Source organism: Mesoplodon mirus (genome assembly GCF_964341445.2).
Source record: "Mesoplodon mirus genome assembly, chromosome: 10".
Classification (NCBI taxonomy): domain Eukaryota; kingdom Metazoa; phylum Chordata; class Mammalia; order Artiodactyla; family Ziphiidae; genus Mesoplodon; species Mesoplodon mirus.
The window spans coordinates 16,193,817-16,213,717 of NC_138986.1; the positions used below are offsets into that span (position 1 = coordinate 16,193,817).

Below are 19,901 nucleotides of genomic sequence, written 5' to 3' on the forward strand. Positions count from 1 at the left end.
GCTGCCCACACGCCTAGAGCCTATGCTCTGCAACAAGAGAAGCCACCACAATAAGCAGCCCGCAATGAAGAGTAGCCCCCGCTGACCGCAACTAGAGAAAGGCTGCACGCAGCAACGAAGACCCAACACAGCCAAAAATAAATATATATTAAAAAAAAAAAACAGAATGAAACATCACTCCTTTACTACCTTCATCTTTCCTCCACACATACTTCTATTTAGCCAAAATCTAAGGTGGTTGGTCTTAAAAAACAGTCATTTCTTTTTTGAATAATGTGTTTTAAATGATGGGTTGCAATCAAAAGAAGAATTTTAATAAGTATTATATGTCCTAGATCACATTGTAAAATATACGTCAATTTGGGTGATGGTTAAACACTATTGTAGGGTAAATAAGATTATACTTAGAACCACAAGAGCAAAGGCACGTTGTAATTCCATGACACTGATGGACTCATTAACTGATGTGAGCCTTGGTTTCAGCCAGTGTTATGTGAAAGCAGCTATTATATACAAGTAACTCTCACATGGGCAAAGTTTTTATTCCAAAAAGATTGTACTTTTTTCTTCAAAAAACTTTATTTTTAGAGTGAGAACATGTCACTATTTTAAAATCCTGGTTCATTCAAGGTAAGTAGTCTTGGTACAGGATACAATTAAATCATGATATACTTCAGTGATTTCATACTGAGTCACATACTTAATATTAAGGCACATTGTACTCAATAAAAAAATAAGTGTTAAGTTCTTGAGCTTTTAAATTAGAATTTCATAAAGTGCTTTTCATAAAGTCTTATATATTATAGCAATTAAGTGTATATAATTTCATTAACAAAGGCACCTTGAAAAATATTGGCACATGGCATTTTGTCTTGCCTTTTTTTTTTTCTTTTTGGTAGTTTCAAAGTTTCTTCACGTCTTCTCTTCCATTTCATTTAAATTTTCTTTAATAACTCACCATCTGAACAGCCAGCCCCATTAATAAGGTGAACTTTAACTATCACTTTAAAGGTCAAGTTTTAGGCAGTTTTAGGAGTTTAGCAATTTCTTTACTGTACAAACTGATTCCTAATGATTTAAAGGAAATTATATTCGAGTGGCAAATTTGAACCAATAGACTAATTCTGAGTCCATGATTTGAGATGGTGTATTAAACACATGTTTTATTAAACACATGTTTTATCTTCAGGGTTTTCTGCTGTTTTCTCAGTACCATCTGGATATAAGCTGACAGCTGTCACAGGCATAACATTCACTTTATCCAACTGAAGAATTCCTCTGAAATAAAAAATTAAAATTAAAGTAAGATAGGGTTACTTCGAGGTTATAATTAAATATATACCTGAGGCTAGGTAATTTTGCTTCATTTAGTTTATGATGGTTATATAAATCCTAAGTCCAAAGTTCACTTTAACCAAACTGATTGAGGGAACAGAAAGGAATAAGAGGAAGTTCTTTACCTGGTACTGTAGGAGATGACAGGGTAAGTTACAGATCTCCAAGGCAAACAGAGTCCTAGATTAGCACAAGTTGGGCAAAAAGACTAGGCCCAAGCATCTTTCTAACCAGTACTCCAGTGGAATGCAACCTTAGATCTTTAGACAGCATTTCACCTTCTGTTACTAAAGTACCTAACCAGGGAAATCTTAGGATTGGATCCAAAACCCTGTATTGCAAGCTCAGTATTACCCTAATCAGAATGTAAACAGAAGTTAGTTGTTTATAGACCTGAACAAGCTGATTCTGAAGTTCACAAGGGAGAACCTGCAAGAATAGCTGTAACATTTTTTTAAAAAAGAACAATGCAGAGAAGAGACGGTTGCCCTAACCAGCTAGCAGAGAATTTATTAAAACACTATTTATTAAATTAAAACCATGCTACTGGCACAGGAATAGACTAGATCACTGGAAGAAGAGAGTCCAGAAATATGGGAATTTAGTTCATAATAAGGTAATATTCCAAGTCAATGGGCAATAGAACAATGGCCTCTCTGGGAAGCAAAACCAACTAGCTCAAACAATACACAAAAGTGATGGTAAAAACTAAGTTTTAAGGGGCTTCCCTGGTGGCGCAATGGTTGAGAGTCCGCCTGCCGATGCGGGGACACGGGTTCGTGCCCTGGTCCGGGAAGATCCCACATGCCGCGGAGCGGCTGGGCCCGTGAGCTATGGCCGCTGAGCCTGCGCGTCCGGAGCCTGTGCTCCACAGTGGGAGAGGCCACAACAGTGAGAGGCCCGCGTGCCGCAAAAAAAAAAAAAAAACACTAAGTTTTAGGAAAACAATGTACTTTTAAGATGGAAAAGGTCTATTTGAGAAAAAATTAAATCCCAGAAGCCATAAAGGGAAAACATGAATTGCCCTGACCCCAAATTTAAAATTTCTGTATGACACGGAATACCATAAATAAAAGCAAAAGACAAATCATAGTCTGGGATTTAAAAATACACATATATCTGCAATACATATTATATATGTATAACAGACAAAGGAGTCCTACATGTTAATGATTACAAAAGACAATACAACTGAAAAATGGGCAAAGGTTCTAAATAGGCATGTCACAGGAGAAATATATACAGCTAAGCATCACAAAGATGCTAGACTTAGCTAGACCTAGACTAATAAAGATGGTAGTAAGAAGAAAATGGAAATTAAAATGAGATTTTTGTCTACAGTATAGAAAGCAAAAAAGATTGCTATCAGGTGTTGAGAAGATGTTAAATACATGTACTCTGACCCAGTAATTTCACCTTTTAGGACTCTATCCTACATAAATATACATGTGCAAAGAGATATATGAACATTTAAGAATATACACTAGAGCATTATTGGAAGTAACATGAAATTGGAAATTACCTAAATGTCTAATGGAGGAATGGTTATATTATGGCATACCCATACTGTGAAACACTATGCAGCCATAAAAAGAGTAAGTCCATATATGTATTGATAGGAAAAGATCTTAAGCCCATGGTTACCAAACTGCACTGAGACCCCTGGCATGGCTCACAGAGGTGCTACAGAATATTTAAAATTTTCAAGACTTCTTCAGACAGAGAAAGAGAAATATCATATGATATCGCTTATATGCAGAATCTAAAAAGAAATGATACAAATGAACGTATTTACAAAACAGAAATGGACTCACAGACTTAGAGAATGAACTTATGGTTACCGGGGTGGGGGAAGGGTGGAGGGAAGACACAGTTAGGGAGTTTGGGATTGACATGTACACACTGCTATATTTAAAAAGAATAACCAACAAGGACCTACTGTATAGCACAGGGAACTCTGCTCAATGCTATGTGGCAGCCTGGATGGGAGGGGAGTCTGGGGGAGAATGGATACCTGTATATGTATGGCTGAGTCACTTTGCTGTGCACCTGAAACTACCACAACATCGTTAATCGGCTATACTCCAATATAAAATAAAAAGTTAAAAAATAAAATTCAAGACTTCATGTGTAATGCTAGCTTGAGGGTAGTTCACAATTTTAACATTAGATTGTACTACACATTCTTTTTTCAATGAAGTCTCATCTTTGCAAAGCTGGATTTGGGGCAGTTATTGTGATAAAAAGCAAATACAGTAAAAAAAAACTAATGTTGAACGGGAAATGAGGGTGGCAGTGTCCAATCTGATTCTAAGATATGAGTATTGTGTAGTGCCCTGTAGGTACACAATCCCATTAGTAAGTTAAGAAATAAAAAATATTTTTTCTTTCGCTTTTTTTTCTGGCCTAGGTAAGGGCACCAAGAAAAAATTCCTGGTACACTGAGTGCTATGAACCAAGAAAGTTTGGGAACCTCTGTTATAAGTGAGTAATACAATTTGTGGGACAGTTAAGAGTCTAGATTGATAAACAGTTATAAGTATCTAGTATACAATTACATCAATACACAGAATTTGGATAAAAGATGCATACCCAAACAGTTAACAATTACTACCTCTAGATACAAGAATTAAAGAACAGGGAAGTGAAAAGGTACTTATAACCTTCTGTATTGATAAAATTTCTACTACCAGAAAGAATCCTCAGTACAATTGCCAATGATAAAGTATATTGAAATTTTGGTTTTTAATTTTACATTGCATTTTTTCACACAGAGGAGCCCATGATAAATAAAACATTTGGTAAAAGAACAATTAAAAAATTTACAACACTGTTTTCTATGTAGCTTTGCATAATAAAGATTTAAAAAAAGTTCTGAGCTTCCTGGCAGTCAAAGGAAAAAGGAAGAAACTATTAAGTTATAGAATTTTCATTATCAGAAAGAAATGGGAAATGGGAATTCTCCAGGGGAAACACAAACTAAAAGGTGGGAGGGGCACTAATATTTCTTTACTCTCAGTTGCTCTGCTTGTATTACAACTTTGACCTCCAACAATCCTCTAAGGGAGGCATTAGTTCGTGTTACACATGAAGAAATGGAAAATTTGAAGACCTCTTGACAAGCAAGTGGAAAAAAAGCAAATGTTTAAATTGGGTCTTTTAAAAAAATAAATAAATCCTATGGTCTTCTCCACATAGTCCAATGTAATTTAGCTAAGCCAAAAATTGTGGTCATCAGGCTTCCCTGGTGGCACAGTGGTTAAGAATCTGCCTGTCAATGCAGGGGACATGGGTTCGATCCCTGGTCCGGGAAGATCCCACATGCCGCAGAGCAACTAAGCCCGTGCCCCACAACTACTGAGCCCGTGTGCCACAACTACTGAGCCTGTGCTCTAGAGCCCGTGAGCCACAACTACTGAGCCCGTGTGCCACAACTACTGAGCCTGTGCTCTAGAGCCCGTGAGCCACAACTACTGAGCCCGTGTGCCACAACTACTGAAGACTGCGCGCCTAGAGCCCATGCTCTGCAACAAGAGAAGCCACTGCAATGAGAAACCTGCGCACCGCAATGAGGAGTGGTCCCCACTCGCCGCAACCAGAGAAAAGCTCGCACGCAGCAAGGAAGACACAGCGCAGCCAAAAATAAAATAAATAAAAATTTTTAAAAAATTGTTGTCATCTCTATTGAGATTTACTTCTAGTAAGACGACTAAAATGACTAGTTATTTAACTTGTAAAAATGCCAACAATAAATTCATTTTTAAATTTATAAAATAATTTCTTACAGTTAAAAAAAAAATCAAGCTGCACAGAAGGGGAAAAAGTGAAGGTGTCTCCACTCCTGCTCTCATTCTCACTTATTAGACATAACATCTCCCTTGTCATTCTGGAAATCTTCTGTGCATTTATATACATATACACGTACTTTTACCCAAATTGGACAACTTTTCCCCCATCTAATACATCTTGGACTTCTTCCTTTTATAAGCCACGCAGAATCCCACTGCATGTGTGAACCGTTAGCTACCAACCTCCACCTATAAACAGTTTGGAGGTTTCCTCTTTTGCTTTTGTTTTTTGTTACAAGCAGTGCTGCCGTGAATATCCTGTTAGTCTTCAAAAATTTACTTCATTTTAAATTGATACTTTGGGGTTGAAAATAGTGAAGCCCTCTTGTTTCATTTCTTTCTTATTATACACATTGCCATTTTCCATTATAGAGATTTGTTTCCTTCCTCTCTCTAATAAACGAAGTTCTTACACAGCAGAGTTTGTCCTATCCACATATGAATTCCCAAGACAAGTGTCTTGACCATAATAGGTATCTAATAAATGTCTTTTAATTTTGCTAAAGTTGAAAGATGGGCTAGAAAAAAAAGATGTTATTTTCCCTCCCACTTCTCTTATCCTCCCTAATGTTTATATTTTCCACTCTGAAATACAGTAAATACAACTACTTTTTAATCATTAAAAATACTAAAATTGATCCAAAATAAGAAATACTTACTTGTATTCACAAACTGGGAAAAGCACCTTTAAGATGGTTATTACTATAACTGCTCCTATAATTCCAACCACCATGACATTCAAAAACATAAAGAATACTGGGAAAACACTACACCAGAACCTGCACAGATCTTTTCTGAACTTTTCCATCCACTGACACATCACCTTTAAAAAAAAAAGGGTTTTGATTAGATATGCAAGTTTCATTTGAGCTCTAAGAAACTTTAAAAATTATGTTCTAGTTTTGGGTGATGATAACATTATATACCTTGACTGTGGTGGTGGTTACATGGGTGTCTACACTTGTCAAAACTTACCTAACTGTACATTTTAAGTGGGTGCATTTTATTTTTAAATGTACCTCAAAGTTATTTACAATTTTAAAAATTATGCAAAACAGGCACAGAAATGTTGCTATACTTTACAATTATTTACCCTGCCGTCTAACTGTAAACCAAGTGAAAATAACTGCTAATTGACAAGAAGGCTAGTCCACTTACATAGAATGGACCTGTCAACTATGTGTTTCCAATATTTGGAGGACAAGAGAAGGAGAGAGAGACAAACATACCAGTTGCTTCTGAAACAGACGGGGCATTCGCTGTGCACAAAACCTATTTCTGTACTTAAACAGTGACAGAAGAAACTCAGGTGTGCTTTGATGGCATGGGCTTTGAAGAGTCTGCTCTTGGGCTTCCTTGCTCTGAAGGAGACGGGGCAGACGGTGAGGGCGCTAGAGTTCAGGCAGCACAAAGTGACCTGGATTTCTCCAGCGACCCCACGTAAGCAGTCCTAATCTTCAGTGAGAACCTCTTCAAAGAATCATCTCTGGAATCCATTTTGACTAACCACAGATCCTGCCCATTTAAATGTAAATTATTCCGAGGGAGGGGCCTAGCTAACAGAGAGATTCCAGGATACTCTGTCTGAACCCAGAATATCTTCCCAGTCAGCAGTATAGTGTCACTAAGAATATACAAGTCCTTAACAGGTGCCAGTGCGTATTTACATTTGCACCCATCTTATTTCAGTCCTCACAACAACCTGATGAGAAAGGCATCACTTTACGGACCTTTGCTGTACGGATAAAGGAAAAGGTTAGAGAGGCTAGGAACTTGTCCAAGGTGATACAACTAGTGAGTAGCAGAAGCAGGATTCAAACCTAGGCAGTCTGATTCCAGAAAGTACACTCTTAACCAAGTGTGCTTAGTCACTGCACACGGTCCTGAGGGGACCATGCATGTGTGTTTGTTTTAGAAGTCACAGAATAAACAAACAAATGGGGACATGAGAAAGACTCTGAACGGAAGATCCCAAACAAAATGAAATCGAATGCCTTAATCATCATTATCTGACTACATTACTAAGTGAAACTTGAAAAGGAAGACAGGAATACCTAAAAATATCACATTAAAACAGTGATGAGTTCATTATTAACAATATCCCATGGATCCAATCCTCATGGTTTCCACCTCATTTTAAATGATGATATTTATTTTCTTTACCATAACCATAAATGCTTGTAGTACGTATAAAGAGAACCCCAAATGCGTGATTTACCTTATACGAAGATGGAGGCTCTGCTCTGAGGGGAGTTTCAGGTAATTTGCCAGGTAAAGCGTCTTCATTTACAGTGGTTTCAACATTCCTGATAAGATACTGGCTGGTGGTCTGCAATGAACTAACACTTTCTCCTGAGGAGGAAGAGCCGGGTTACCAAAATGCTAGGCATATGCTGGTGAACATACATAGCAAGAACATACATTTTTCCATGGGAGAAAAACAAACGTTTGATTGTTTAGCTTTAAATGCCAGAAAGGAACCCCAAATTTAGACAGTTAAAAGGGAGCTACAGCAGTTATGATTCTGTCACATAGAAAGTCAAATTTTTTAAAGTTCTGTGTTTCAGTGGGAGAAATGGATACTTCCTCCTCTAAATGAACTTAAAGGAACGACATTCTTATTATGTATTTTGTGATGATTACCCAGAGTAAGAGTAGATAGATGATTACAGCAAAATGTCACTCTGTAATCAGCACTGGTCACATTCTGCAAAGTCCTCAAATGGATATATAAAGCAATACATGTTATAAAGCATTTTTAAGAGAAGCTTACTTCGAAACATATTAATTATGATTAAAAAGTTACCAACTAAAGAAATAATTTCCTTAACACTTTAAATAATGGCATTTTAAAGTACCTTTTTTGGAGAGGTTGGGAAGGGTAAATAAAATGTCACTGTCTCGGGAAATCGAGTACAGCATGCTTTCTTCCAAAGGCAGGGTGTAGTTTGAATGTCTGAGTATTCCCTGATTCTTAACTAAAATATCTATTTCAGTAACGTCCTTCTGTTGAGCCTATGAGAAAATATAAGCAATTACTCTTTATTTTAAATAATGGCACAACCTGGTAAGAAACTAAAACTGAATTTTCCTCCCTGATTTCTGAAACTAAAAACCTTGTCCTAGTCACACACAATTCCTCTTTCTTTCCCCCCCACTTTAAGGCATTTAATTTACAACTTTAAGCACACTCCTGTGTGCTCACTATTAGAGGCTCGCTCTCAGTTCCATTTCATTGACTTAGAGAGACTTAGCCAGAGGAAACGGCAGCAGAGCTACGAACCAAATTCAATCTCTTCACTTACTTGCTCTGTTTAATGATATTTACAGTATTTTAAAGTGATATAAACATGTATGAAAAGGATCTTTTTTAAAATTAAGACTTCAAATGCTAAACAAGTAAAAAATTCTGAGTGATTGGATACACGCAACACTAACGTAACTTTTTTCCTTATTAAGTCAGAAATAAATAATAAAATAACTGAACACATGCATAGCACTGAGCGCGAATCTTTATAATTTAATTCTCAGTTAGTAACATACTGTCTTACTTGTTTTCCATCAATCTCTACTACCTCTTCTTGAACGACAATTAGTTGCAAACTGGAACCAGATGTCATAGGCCACTCATGAACTAAAATCCTTACACTGACAATTCCAGAATATCCTTTTTCCTCCACATTTTCCAGATTTTCATTCTTCACTATAAAAAAAAAAAAGTAGTGACAGCTTTGAACAAAAATTGCCACCAAATCAGTTACTGCATTTGATTATTTTGATGACATTTACATGGAACGAGAGAGTTGTATACCAATATCTTTGCCTTTCTTCATCTCTGACCTCATATTGATGCTTCAGATCTAGGAAAACAAAGACAACTTGACAAATCCTTACAATCCTTATACTCAGTTGAAAAGGGGAAAATGCTTGATGGCCTTTAGGTTTTGTACGGAACTCCACACTAGCCACATCCTTCCTATCTTTTATATACACTGTCAATGAGGAACCGACAAGGCGTTAACTATTTACAAAGCAGGCCGGAAGACACAGACGATCCCATGTTTCAGCAAAGTGAGCACGTTCATCCATCCATTCATTCGTTCACAAAATCCAGTGATAGAAGGGGCCCAAGCAGTAAGGACACTTGAGGCTTTTTCTCAATCGTGTCTCCAGTAAGAGACTCGTTACTGCTGGAGAGGTCAGGAATGGGGAAGAGGGTGGGAGAGCCCTTAATGACTCTCCACTAATGGAGACAGGGTAGGACCAGCTACCCGCCCTGCTCCTCTCTAGCTGAGAAACCCCGCCCCACCCTGGCGGTGACGGGGTGTGGCAGTTGCAGCTGGCTTATAAAGCCAAGAAAGTGAAAGAGATAGAAAAAGATAAACCAATAGAAACCAACGAAACTGCCGCAAAAGAAGCATTTTGCTTCTGTTCCTCAAATGTTATTGCCTGAGAATTACTTGCCAAAAAGGAACCCAGATGGATATTCTGCATGCATATCCAGCTGTTTAAAGTGATGCTGTGCCTTTGTACAGCTGTTCCCTTGATCTAGAACGCTCTCCATGGGCTTCCCTTGTGGCGCAGTGGTTAAGAATCCGCCTGCCAATGCAGGGGACACGGGTTCGATCCCTGGTCCGGGAAGATCCTACATGCTGCGGAGCAACTAAGCCCGTGCGCCACAACTACTGAGCCTGCGCTCCAGAGCCCACGAGCCACAACTCCTGAAGCCCGCGCGCCTAGAGCTCGTGCTCCGCAACAAGAGAAGCCACCGCAGTGCGAAGCCCGCGGACCGCAACGAAGAGGAGCTCCCCAACTCGCCGCAACTAGAGAAAAGCCCGCGCGCAGCAACAAAGACCCAACACAGCCAAAAATAAATAAATAAAATAAAATTTTAAAAAATGTTATAGAATGCTCTCCATTATTCACTCTCCTCCCATACATTTTTAATAAACTCCTACTTGTGTAGTTCTAGATACCATATCCTTACAATGCTGAGTTCATGCCTTTTTTTTTTTAAGCACTAACTTTCTCGTAGTGTAGCTCTTAGTTTAGAAACCTGTCTCCTCAACTAGGCTGAGTTCTTTGAGAGAATGCATCAAGTTTATTGTTATAGCCTTTATGAATCAGTGATTCCACCCAGAATTATAAATACATAATTTAAAGTAAATATCCTATCATAAATTGTCAATAATGTTCAGACACCTGGTCTAGTGGTTCTAAATCCTAACTATGCATCAGAATCACCTGGGAACAGTATAGATGCCAGAGCCTCACTCTAATCTTAATGAATCAAAATCTCTGGGGGGTATAGACTAACATTTGTAATTTTTTAAACAGGTACAGATATTTTTATTGAGAAACAAGTGGCCTAAGCCTTGGTCTCAATCTAAGTTCACAAACCTGTTCTTCCTTGACTTCTCTGTTTCTGTTAATAAACCCACCCTTCTCCAACCTGCCAAGGACAGGAATTACTAGGTTACCTTTGACTTCTTCACCCTCATCCTCTGTATCCAGTCAGTCGCTTCCTTTGTATCTTCCAAAGTATCTCTTATATTTGTCCTTTCCGTCTCCACCTACCTCCCCACCCAAGGTCTAGTTCATTAGCTACTTACTATTACGATACTTACCTATTCTCCCCTTCCGTAATCCCTCCCCGCTTCAAACCATTCACACAACAGCACCAGATTAATCTTACCATGACATGGTTTTGATCATACAGTCTCCTTGTGCAAAGGCCTTCAGCAGCACCCCCGGGACCTCTTTGGTGGTTCTCTGCCTGGTCCTCTTTCTTCAGGCTTGTTACAGTGTGCCCTCTCTCTAGTCTGCCTAACTGCCCTCACATCCTCTGAGGCTCCTAACTGGAAGACTTCCCTTCTCTCGTGGTCCATGTCAGTGTTTTCACTATTTACCCATCAGCCTCCCTCATGGAACAGTGGGCTCCGCGTCAGCCTAGTTGTATGCCCAAAGGCCAGTGCACTAGGACACAGATTCAATGCATGAGAAAATGCAGTCATATAAATACATCAAAGCAGGGACTCTTCAGACGCCAAAGCTGGTACTGCTGCTGTAGAATAAAACTAATAACAACAAAAGCCCTCCATATTCTGACTTTCCCTACTGAGGTAGACAGCTTTCCAAAATGGCTCTCAATGACCCTTGCCTTCCGACGTTCACGCCCCTGTGTAACTGCCTCCTGCTGAGTGTGGGCTGGACCTAGTAACTTGTTTCTAACAAACGGAATACAGCAAAAGTGCTGGAACGGCACTTGTGTGATTCGATTATAAAAGACTGTGACTTGTGTCTCGCCGGTACTCTCCCCCTGACACTCTCTCTCGTCCTCTCACTGATAAAGCCAGCTGCCATGTTGGGAGATACTCTACAGAGAGGCCATGTGGCATGGAAATGAGGGAGGCCTCCAGCTAACATCTTGTGAGGAACGGAGGCCTCGATCCAACAGTTCACAGGCAACTACATCCTGTCCACAACCATGTGAGTGAGCTAGGAAGCGGGCCTTGCCAGTCGTGCCAGAGCCGGAGAACCCAGCTAAGCCAAGCTCAGATTCTTTTTTTTTTTTTTTTTTTTTTTTAAACGGGCTAATCTTTTTTTTTTTTTGAAGGTGTTGGGGGTAGGAATTTATCAATTTACTTATTTATTTTGGCTGTGTTGTGTCTTCATTTCTGTGCGAGGGCTTTCTCTAGCTGCGGCAAGCGGGGCACTCTTCATCGCGGTGCGCGGGCCTCTCACTATCACGGCCTCCCCTGCTGCGGAGCACAGGCTCCGGACGTGCAGGCTCAGTAGTCGTGGCCCACGGGCCCAGTCGCTCCGCGGCACGTGGGATCTTCCCAGACCAGGGCTCGAACCCGCGTCCCCTGCATTAGCAGGCAGACTCTCAACCACTGCACCACCAGGGAAGCCCCAAGCTCAGATTCTTGACCTGCGAGAACTAGGAGGTAATACTGACAAAGACTACTAACTTGGGGGTTAAATTGTTACACAGCAGTATAACTAATATATCTATAAAGAAGAAATTTTTTTAAAGAATTAAGGATAGAAGACTTTTTGTTGTAGTTGCATTTAATGTTTTAAAGATTCTTGTAACTGATAAGATAGGCTTTTACTTCCGCTTTCAAGGAAATAAACTCTGTGCAACTGGGATGACTAGAAAGATGACTATAACAAATAAAGCAGCCAGATTGCACTCCATGTCAAACTCCTAATAAATACAGCATCAGTGGAATATTATTCAAGCCAGTAACAGCACTTCTTTTCCTAGCTATGATAATCCATCATAGCTAGGAAATCCATCCAGCTTGTAGTACACCAACTCTCTCACTGAGAACCACTAGAAAACATGTAAAAATATAAACACGCAAACAGACACTCAAAATGCACTAAAAAAATACTAAAGGGAATTCTTTAGGCAGAGGGAAAATAACCCCAGAGGGGAGCACTGATATTCAGGAAGGAATGAAGAGCAAATGGAAAGGGTAACTGTGAGGGTGAACATAAATGAACACTGGACTACGGAAAACCATTAAGTATAATTATGTTGCTTAGTGTGTAAGAACCCAAAGAGTTAAAATGCATGACAACAGCAACACAAAAGCAAAAAGGGGGGAGTTCCCTGGCGGTCCAGTGGTTAGGATTCAGTGCTTTCACTGCCGTGGCCTGGGTTCAATCCCTGGTCGGGGAACTAAGATCCTGCAAGCCACGTGGCGCAGCCAAAAAGATAAAAATAAAATTTAAAAAAGCATAAAGGGAATCAATGGACTTTACATGTTCTAAGGGTCCTACATTGGTTGGGAAATGATAAAAGTACTAGTTAATTGATCTCAAGGGTAACCATTAAAAGAATAGTAAAATAATATAAAAACCAACAAGATAGAGGGGAACAATGAAACAAAAAGTAAATAACCCAGAAGAGGGCAAAAAGGAGAAGAAAAAGAAACAGAACAGGTGAGACACAAATAGGAAACAAATAATTAAGAGAGAAGATCTAAATCCAAATATATCAGTTATTACATTAATGTAAATAAATTAAAATTCCAACTAAAGACAGATTGACAGCCTGGATTAAAAAAAAAAGAAACCACAAGTATATGCTGCTTGTAAGACATTCACCTCAATTATAAGGACCCAGGAAGACTCAAAGAAGATGGAAAGATACCACAAAGCAATCCACGTCCCTCCCCCATACCTGGCCAAAAAGCAGTTATTGGTAAAATAATACAGATAAAGCTGATTTTAAGGCAAGAACATCACTAGAGATAAATAAGGACATATTATAATGATAAATGAGTGTATTCACCAGGAAGACATAACAGCTCTAAATATGTATGGATTTAGTAATATTGTGTCACAATATATAAAGCAAAAATTGACAAAACTGAAAGAACAGACAAATATACATAGTGGAGATTTAACATACCATTCTCAGTAATTGATAGGGCAAGCAAAGAAATAAACAAAAAAATCAGTAATTCCATAAAGGATTGAACACGATTAACAAATTTGACCTGACATATATAGAACCTCATATCTAACTAATTACATAATTAACTTTTTTTCAGGTAAACAAAGAAAGCAACATTTACTAAAACTGACCATCTGCTAAGCCATACAGCAAGTCTCTAACTTCAAAGGGTTAAAATTATACAGATTCTATCTCTGATGATAGAGGTGGAATCAGTAAAAAAAAAAAAAAAAAAAAAAACTCAAAATGTTTGAAAATTAAGCAATATACTTCAAAATGACCCACAGGATAAGGAAATATTACAGTAAATAATTAGAAAACACCATGAATGGAATGATAATAACGATATATAATGAATTAAGTATAGGATACAACTGCTCAGAGAAACATTTATTGCCTCAAATGCATATATTAAAACAGGTTATAGGAATACTGTACACATTTTTCATATCCTTTATTTCATTCAAATAATGGCACATTCCAATGTAACATATTTGCTTGTCTTTAAACAACTCAAGATTTTAAAAGGTTAAAAAGGAAAACACTATATGGACATAAAGGTGGAAGAATCAGAAAGACAATTCACTTTTCTCTTTATTTTTTACAACTGTGATAAGTGCTCCTCTGAAGATTTTGTCTCTTGCTTGTAAATCTCCATTTACTACCTCCAGGCACCTTCTTACATTGTTATCAACCTACCAGACATGAAGTTCCAAGCAATGCCAATCTCATGACAGAGAAAATGTGAATATGCCAGAAATAACCAATATAAAGTAGGAAAAGAGTACACACAAGTGTTATTATATACTCTAGTAATGATGTGTAGTATTAATTTGAAATGGAAATATATAACATCAAAGAATTGTGTTTCACTAATTTAGTATTATTAAAAACAGAACAATTACGGAAGTAATTTAGCAGTACTTACCTATCAAAGTCTGACAGCTTATTCGGGTTACACCACTATTTACAGGGAAGTCATTTACATATACCTGTCCACTCTCATAGGTTATGTTAAGAACAACCTTAAAATAAAGCAGCATATACATTAATTCCAATGGTTTACAAATGATGACAAACTCTTCAAAAATACATTATCTAACTAAATTGGATATATAGATAAAAAAATAAAATAGGCTGCATGATACTTAGCTAAGTGATATAATATAAACATAACCGAAAGAGACAAACCTGTTCTTTAGATACCTCCCCATCATCTTTCAGGGTAGTTACATTAATTCTGATGCTGTCCTGCAAAACAAATATACAAATTGGGCAGGTATGCGTCTCACAAACTGAGAATAAGTCAGTTCTTTTTCTTCTCCCCTCAGTTATACTTATTGTATGATCACTTATGGCAACATTAAAAGAACACTTTTAAAAACTCATCAATTTCATCCTTACAGCCTTTTAAATACCCTTCACAATTCCAATTTTTTTATAAACTATATACTTTTCCACTTAATTATGAAATATATCACATATCTGAGCATATAAAATGCCAATATAGAGTTTAAAAGAAAAGATTAACACTCACATACTTACTACCTAGGTTAAAAACTAGAATGTCATCCACACCTTAGAAGTCCCCTGCATGACCTTTTCTGTCACGTTCCCCTCATGCCCCTCAGAAGGAATCCCTATATTGTCTTCTATGTTAATATTTCTTGCTTTTCTTTATAGTTTAACTGCCTGTATTATCTCTCTCTAAACAACACATTGTTTAGTTTTATCTGTTCCTGAACTTTATATGAGTGGAATAATATTATAATGTATTCTTCTGGAACTTCTTTCATTTAAAATTGTTATGTATGCAGCTGTAGACATTTATTTACAGCATTGTGTAATATGCCATCAAATTGTTACCGATTTACTTAACTGTTCCCTATCAGTGGACATTTGAAATGTTTCCAACTCTATTGTTTTCGTATACAAAGTTTCTCTAACCCTTCTTACATGTGTCCCCTAGTGCCCATGGACAAGGACTTTGAGTGCACAATCAGTTTCAGTGCCTCTCAAGGTCTGCTCAAAAGCACTCTACTCAAATATTTAAGTTTATTCATGACATGCTTACTACAGACAAGAAAGCATTATTCTAAGTAATCAGGGTCACAGGAACTATAATTTGTTATCTGTAAATCAAATTCTTTCCTAAATGTATTCACAGGCAGACATTGTTATTGTAGAATGAAAACAAGACTCCTCTTAAATACTTTTTTTGTGAGGGTATTCTTAACTTTGAAAAGACAAAAATTATTCTAAACATCAAACCAATATACAAGTGTATTTCTTGGCACTGTGAGCAGCTCCAATACTTTATGTATTTCTAACAAATGAGAGACTAAGACTGAGTGATTTTATGAGATTGGCTTGATTCCTGGGACAACCTGAGGAACAGGATTCTAACATGTAAATTCATACCATTTATTCAGCATGACTTTGGTACACTTCCCGACTCCCATAGGAGCCCAGGAAGCTTTAGGACCAGTGATTCCTCAGATCCAGCCTGGCTTTCTCCAGGCCCACCCTTATCTAGAATTAAGTGTGGGCTAGAACAAATGAACTCATCTCTAGAACAAACTAACATTCAATAAATCATCAAGTTGGTGGCTGTATTGTTTTATGCCCAAATTCCAGCCAAGAATTCATTCCTCTTTTCAAACTAGAGGATCTGTTTGAAAACTGTAGACTAGTGTTCTTCTAACAGCCCAGAGATAACCCTCCACTCATGGTGTTCTGAGAAACCTTTTTATAGCTTCTGCCTTTCAAGTAGAGAACATACACTATATTGTGAGTAATTTATTGCACTTACATACATCATTTGCCCAGTAGAAATATGCGGTTTGTAAAAGACAATTAACAGACTGTATAGCACACTATATTTTCCAGAAAACTAACTTCAATTAAATTCCTTTTCATCCTCTTGAATGATTTCATATCAGGGGAAACTCTCATCCCTTAGTGCCTCCTGACCCAAAGTTCAGAGCCAGCATATTTCTTGTTCTTCCTGAGAGCCTCTGACTGAACTGGAAGTTCAGGCTTGTCAGCCAGGGCAGTGTATGCTTAGAAAGTGAATGGCAGAGCTGAAGTTTCTCCCCACTCATTTTCAATTCTCCTCTAATTCCTTCACTCACAAATGCCCATCAGACACAAAATGGCCTCCTAAGGACAAAGGTAATAGATACCTGGTTTAAAATAAGTCTGAGGGAAATACATGAAATACTTACACATATAAGAAAATAAGTGTCCTCTGGATGCCTCCCTCTCTTTGGTGACCAAGTCATTTAAATATTAGAAGAATGTACTGTAATTTTTTTTTAATTTCACCATCTTTGTAACAAATTTTCCCCCAATTTTTTTTAATTTCACAATCTGTGTAACCTCAAGTTCTGACAACTACATATGTAAACAAAACATAAGACGCGGGACTTCCCTGGCGTCGCAGTGGTTAAGAATCTGCCTGCCAATGCAGGGGACACGGGTTCGAGCCCTGGTCCGGGAAGATCCCACATGCTGCGGAGCAACTAAGCCCGTGCACCACAACTACTGAGCCTGCGCTCTAGAGCCAGAGAGCCACAACTACTGAAGCCCGCGTGCCTAGAGCCCGTGCTCCGCAACAAGAGAAGCCACTGCAATGCAAAGCCCGTGCACTGCAACGAAGAGCAGTCCCCGCTCACCGCAACAAGAGAAAGCCCGCGCTCAGCAACGAAGACCCAATGCAGCCAAAAATAAATAAATAAATTTATTAAAAAAAACAACAACCGAAAAATGCTTATAACACAATAAATATGAGTCACTGAAGAGATACAAGGAGAATTTTTCTGACTTCAACCAGTTTTCTTACAGTTAGGTCAGGCTGGATACAAAGATGAACAAATGAACAGATGTGTGATAAAGCAAGTATAGTAAAACATAAATGGTAGTCTAAGTTGGCATTATTCAATATGGTATCCACTAACCACATGTGGCTATTTACATTTAAGTTAATTAAAATTAAATAACATTGTAAAAACTCAGTTCCTCAATCACACTGGCCACATTTCAAATACTCAGTAACCACAGTAGTCTAGTGGCTACTGTAACGGAGAGAGCAGACATACACCATCACTGCACAAAGGTCAACTGGACAGCTCCTATCAAATGTGCATGACCACTGTAAAATTCTTTCAAATGTTCTGTACATTTGAAATTTTTCACAATAAAACTTTGAAAAAGTTTTAGATCAAGAGGCCTCAGTTTCCCATGTACACCTTTCCAAGGAATGAGATTCTCCTTCTAGTTGCACACCATTCATTTAACCTATGAAATTCTGAGTGTAGATCTGGACTTTCCAAGAGTAGAAAGAAGTCATAAGGAGAACTGAAATGATGAACTCACTAAGAGCCCCACGGTGTGGTGTATTTTCAGCTTGCAGCCTAAATGCATTTTTTTTCATATTATAGGAACAGACTCAAATGTCTTTCGGGTTCATAAATAACTATGATGAATCTTTAAAATCTGGAAAAGGGGAAAACAATGTCTCTATTTCCAGAACTCTACGAATTATTTCATTTTTATTTGGTCTCTTGATCTCACATCCATATTTTTGAACAGCTGCAACTGTGGTCCACATACTTCAGATATAAGTGGTTCTTAGAGCTTGGGATGCTGTGGCTTCTTGGAATGTCCCAAGAGAACTGAAACTAAGATATGCTATTATTCTACCCAGGAAGGGTAACGTCATAACTCTCAAACACTGAAAGTAAAAAAGTGACATTTATGGTGTCATTCACCCCTGAATTTTGAGCATTCAAGTCTTGATATAGTAAGAAAAGGCGCACCTATGTCGTTTCCTTTCATTCTGGGAAAATCGCATTTTAAAGTCTTCAGGCGCTTCCCTACCACACATTGAATTAATGAAAGGCAAATACTGGTTAATTCCACCCGGCCACAGCAATAAGAACCAGCCACCCTTCAGGACAAGCGTGCAGTGGTCCCTAAACTTGAGCCGACCTCGGAATCACCTGGAGGGCTTGCTGCAACAGACTGCTGGGTCCCTACCCTAGAGCTTCTGATTAGCGCGTTTCTGCCAGGTTCCCAGGGGATGCTGGTGCGGCTGGTTCCACCGCGCTCGAAGATCCACTCCTCTAACAACTCCCGCCAAAGGGACGACGTCGGGGTCAGCGCTGGCCTGCAGCCTCCTCCCTCTCCGGCCCAGCGACCCGGCTGGCGTGCGCCCGAAGACCTGCACGCCGGGGGAAGGCATTCCTTCCCGCCGCCGGCCGGGGCAGACAGGTGGCCCGGAAACGCTCGCGCTCGCTCTCAACTGAGCAACTTCCACATTTCCCCAGCACTTCAACACTGCCTCGCCCCAGAGCCCGGCTCTGAAGGCGCCATTACAAAAGGCTGAGATCACTAGCGATCCGCTACTTTCGACGGCACACCCCCATCAGGACTGCAACTGCCTGGACTGCCGCAACAATCGGTTTCGCTGCGCCGCGCTGAACCTCACACAGAAGAGCCTCTTTTGCGCTCTCGCCTCCCCCATCCCCTGCCGCCTCCATTTCCTTGGCTGCTTCTCCCCACTCTCGCTTTGGGGGCCCGGCCCCCAGCCCACGGCCTGCCCGCCGGAGGTGGGAGGCGTCGATGGGGACGCCGCAGTCCCACGTCCCCGGTCCCAGCTTCTCCCGAGGATCCCGGCAGAGCCGCGTCCGCCGTGCCCTACCTTCGGGGCTCGGGGCAACAGCGGTGGCTCAAAGGTGCCCGTCGTCAGCCACCCGGTGACTGGCAGGGCCGCGACGATGAGCAGCCGGAGGGCGAGCGGCGCCCGCGGAGCGCCCTCCATCTTGGACAGGCCGGCGGCGGGCTGCGCGGGTTCGGGGGCGGCTGGGAGGCGAGGGCCGAGCTGGCCCGAGGGGCGGGTCCTTTCGGAGGGGAGGGGATTGGAGGGGCGGGGCGGGGCGGGGCGGGGGTGGGGCGGGGGTGGGGAGAGGGGGGGCGGGACCCGGAAGGCTCCGAGAGCGGCGGAGGTCTAGGCCTCCGGGCCGCGGAGCAACGTTCGGGGGCGGAATCAAGTCAACAGAAGGTCTGATTTCGTCATTAGACCGTCACTCTAATTTGGAGACAGTTTCCTCACCTAAAAAAGTGTAAACATTTTCATTGCCATTACTTTTGAATTAGTATATACTGTATGTGTACATAGGTATGTCTCTGTGTGTATATATTTACATATATCTACAAATTGAAAATAGTGGTAATGTATCAGA

At 39.7% G+C, this 19,901-nt stretch overlaps 1 protein-coding gene across 1 annotated transcript; it reads right to left on the reverse strand.

The window, feature by feature from the left end:
* Positions 1-554: 554 nt before the first annotated feature.
* Positions 555-19,546, reverse strand: GINM1 (glycosylated integral membrane protein 1). The gene is made up of 8 exons (XM_082634237.1): positions 19,361-19,546; positions 14,848-14,907; positions 14,585-14,681; positions 8,735-8,886; positions 8,042-8,198; positions 7,402-7,535; positions 5,843-6,006; positions 555-1,278 (listed from the first exon to the last, which is right to left on the reverse strand). Exons 1-8 carry the CDS (start codon positions 19,478-19,480, stop codon positions 1,167-1,169), a joined length of 996 nt encoding a protein of 331 aa, XP_082490363.1. The 5' UTR covers positions 19,481-19,546; the 3' UTR covers positions 555-1,166.
* Between the last annotated feature and the right edge of the window lie 355 nt (positions 19,547-19,901).

Excerpts from the sequence above, each read along its gene's own strand:
- GINM1 (XM_082634237.1), bottom strand. The coding sequence starts at position 19,480 with ATGGAGGGCGCTCCGCGGGCGCCGCTCGCCCTCCGGCTGCTCATCGTC. Across the intron at positions 8,887-14,584 it reads AAGCTGTCAGACTTTGATAG|TGAAGAATGAAAATCTGGAA; the intron begins GTAAGTACTGCT and ends TTTTTTTTATAG. Across the intron at positions 7,536-8,041 it reads TCCCAACCTCTCCAAAAAAG|GAGAAAGTGTTAGTTCATTG; the intron begins GTACTTTAAAAT and ends CTTCCTCCTCAG.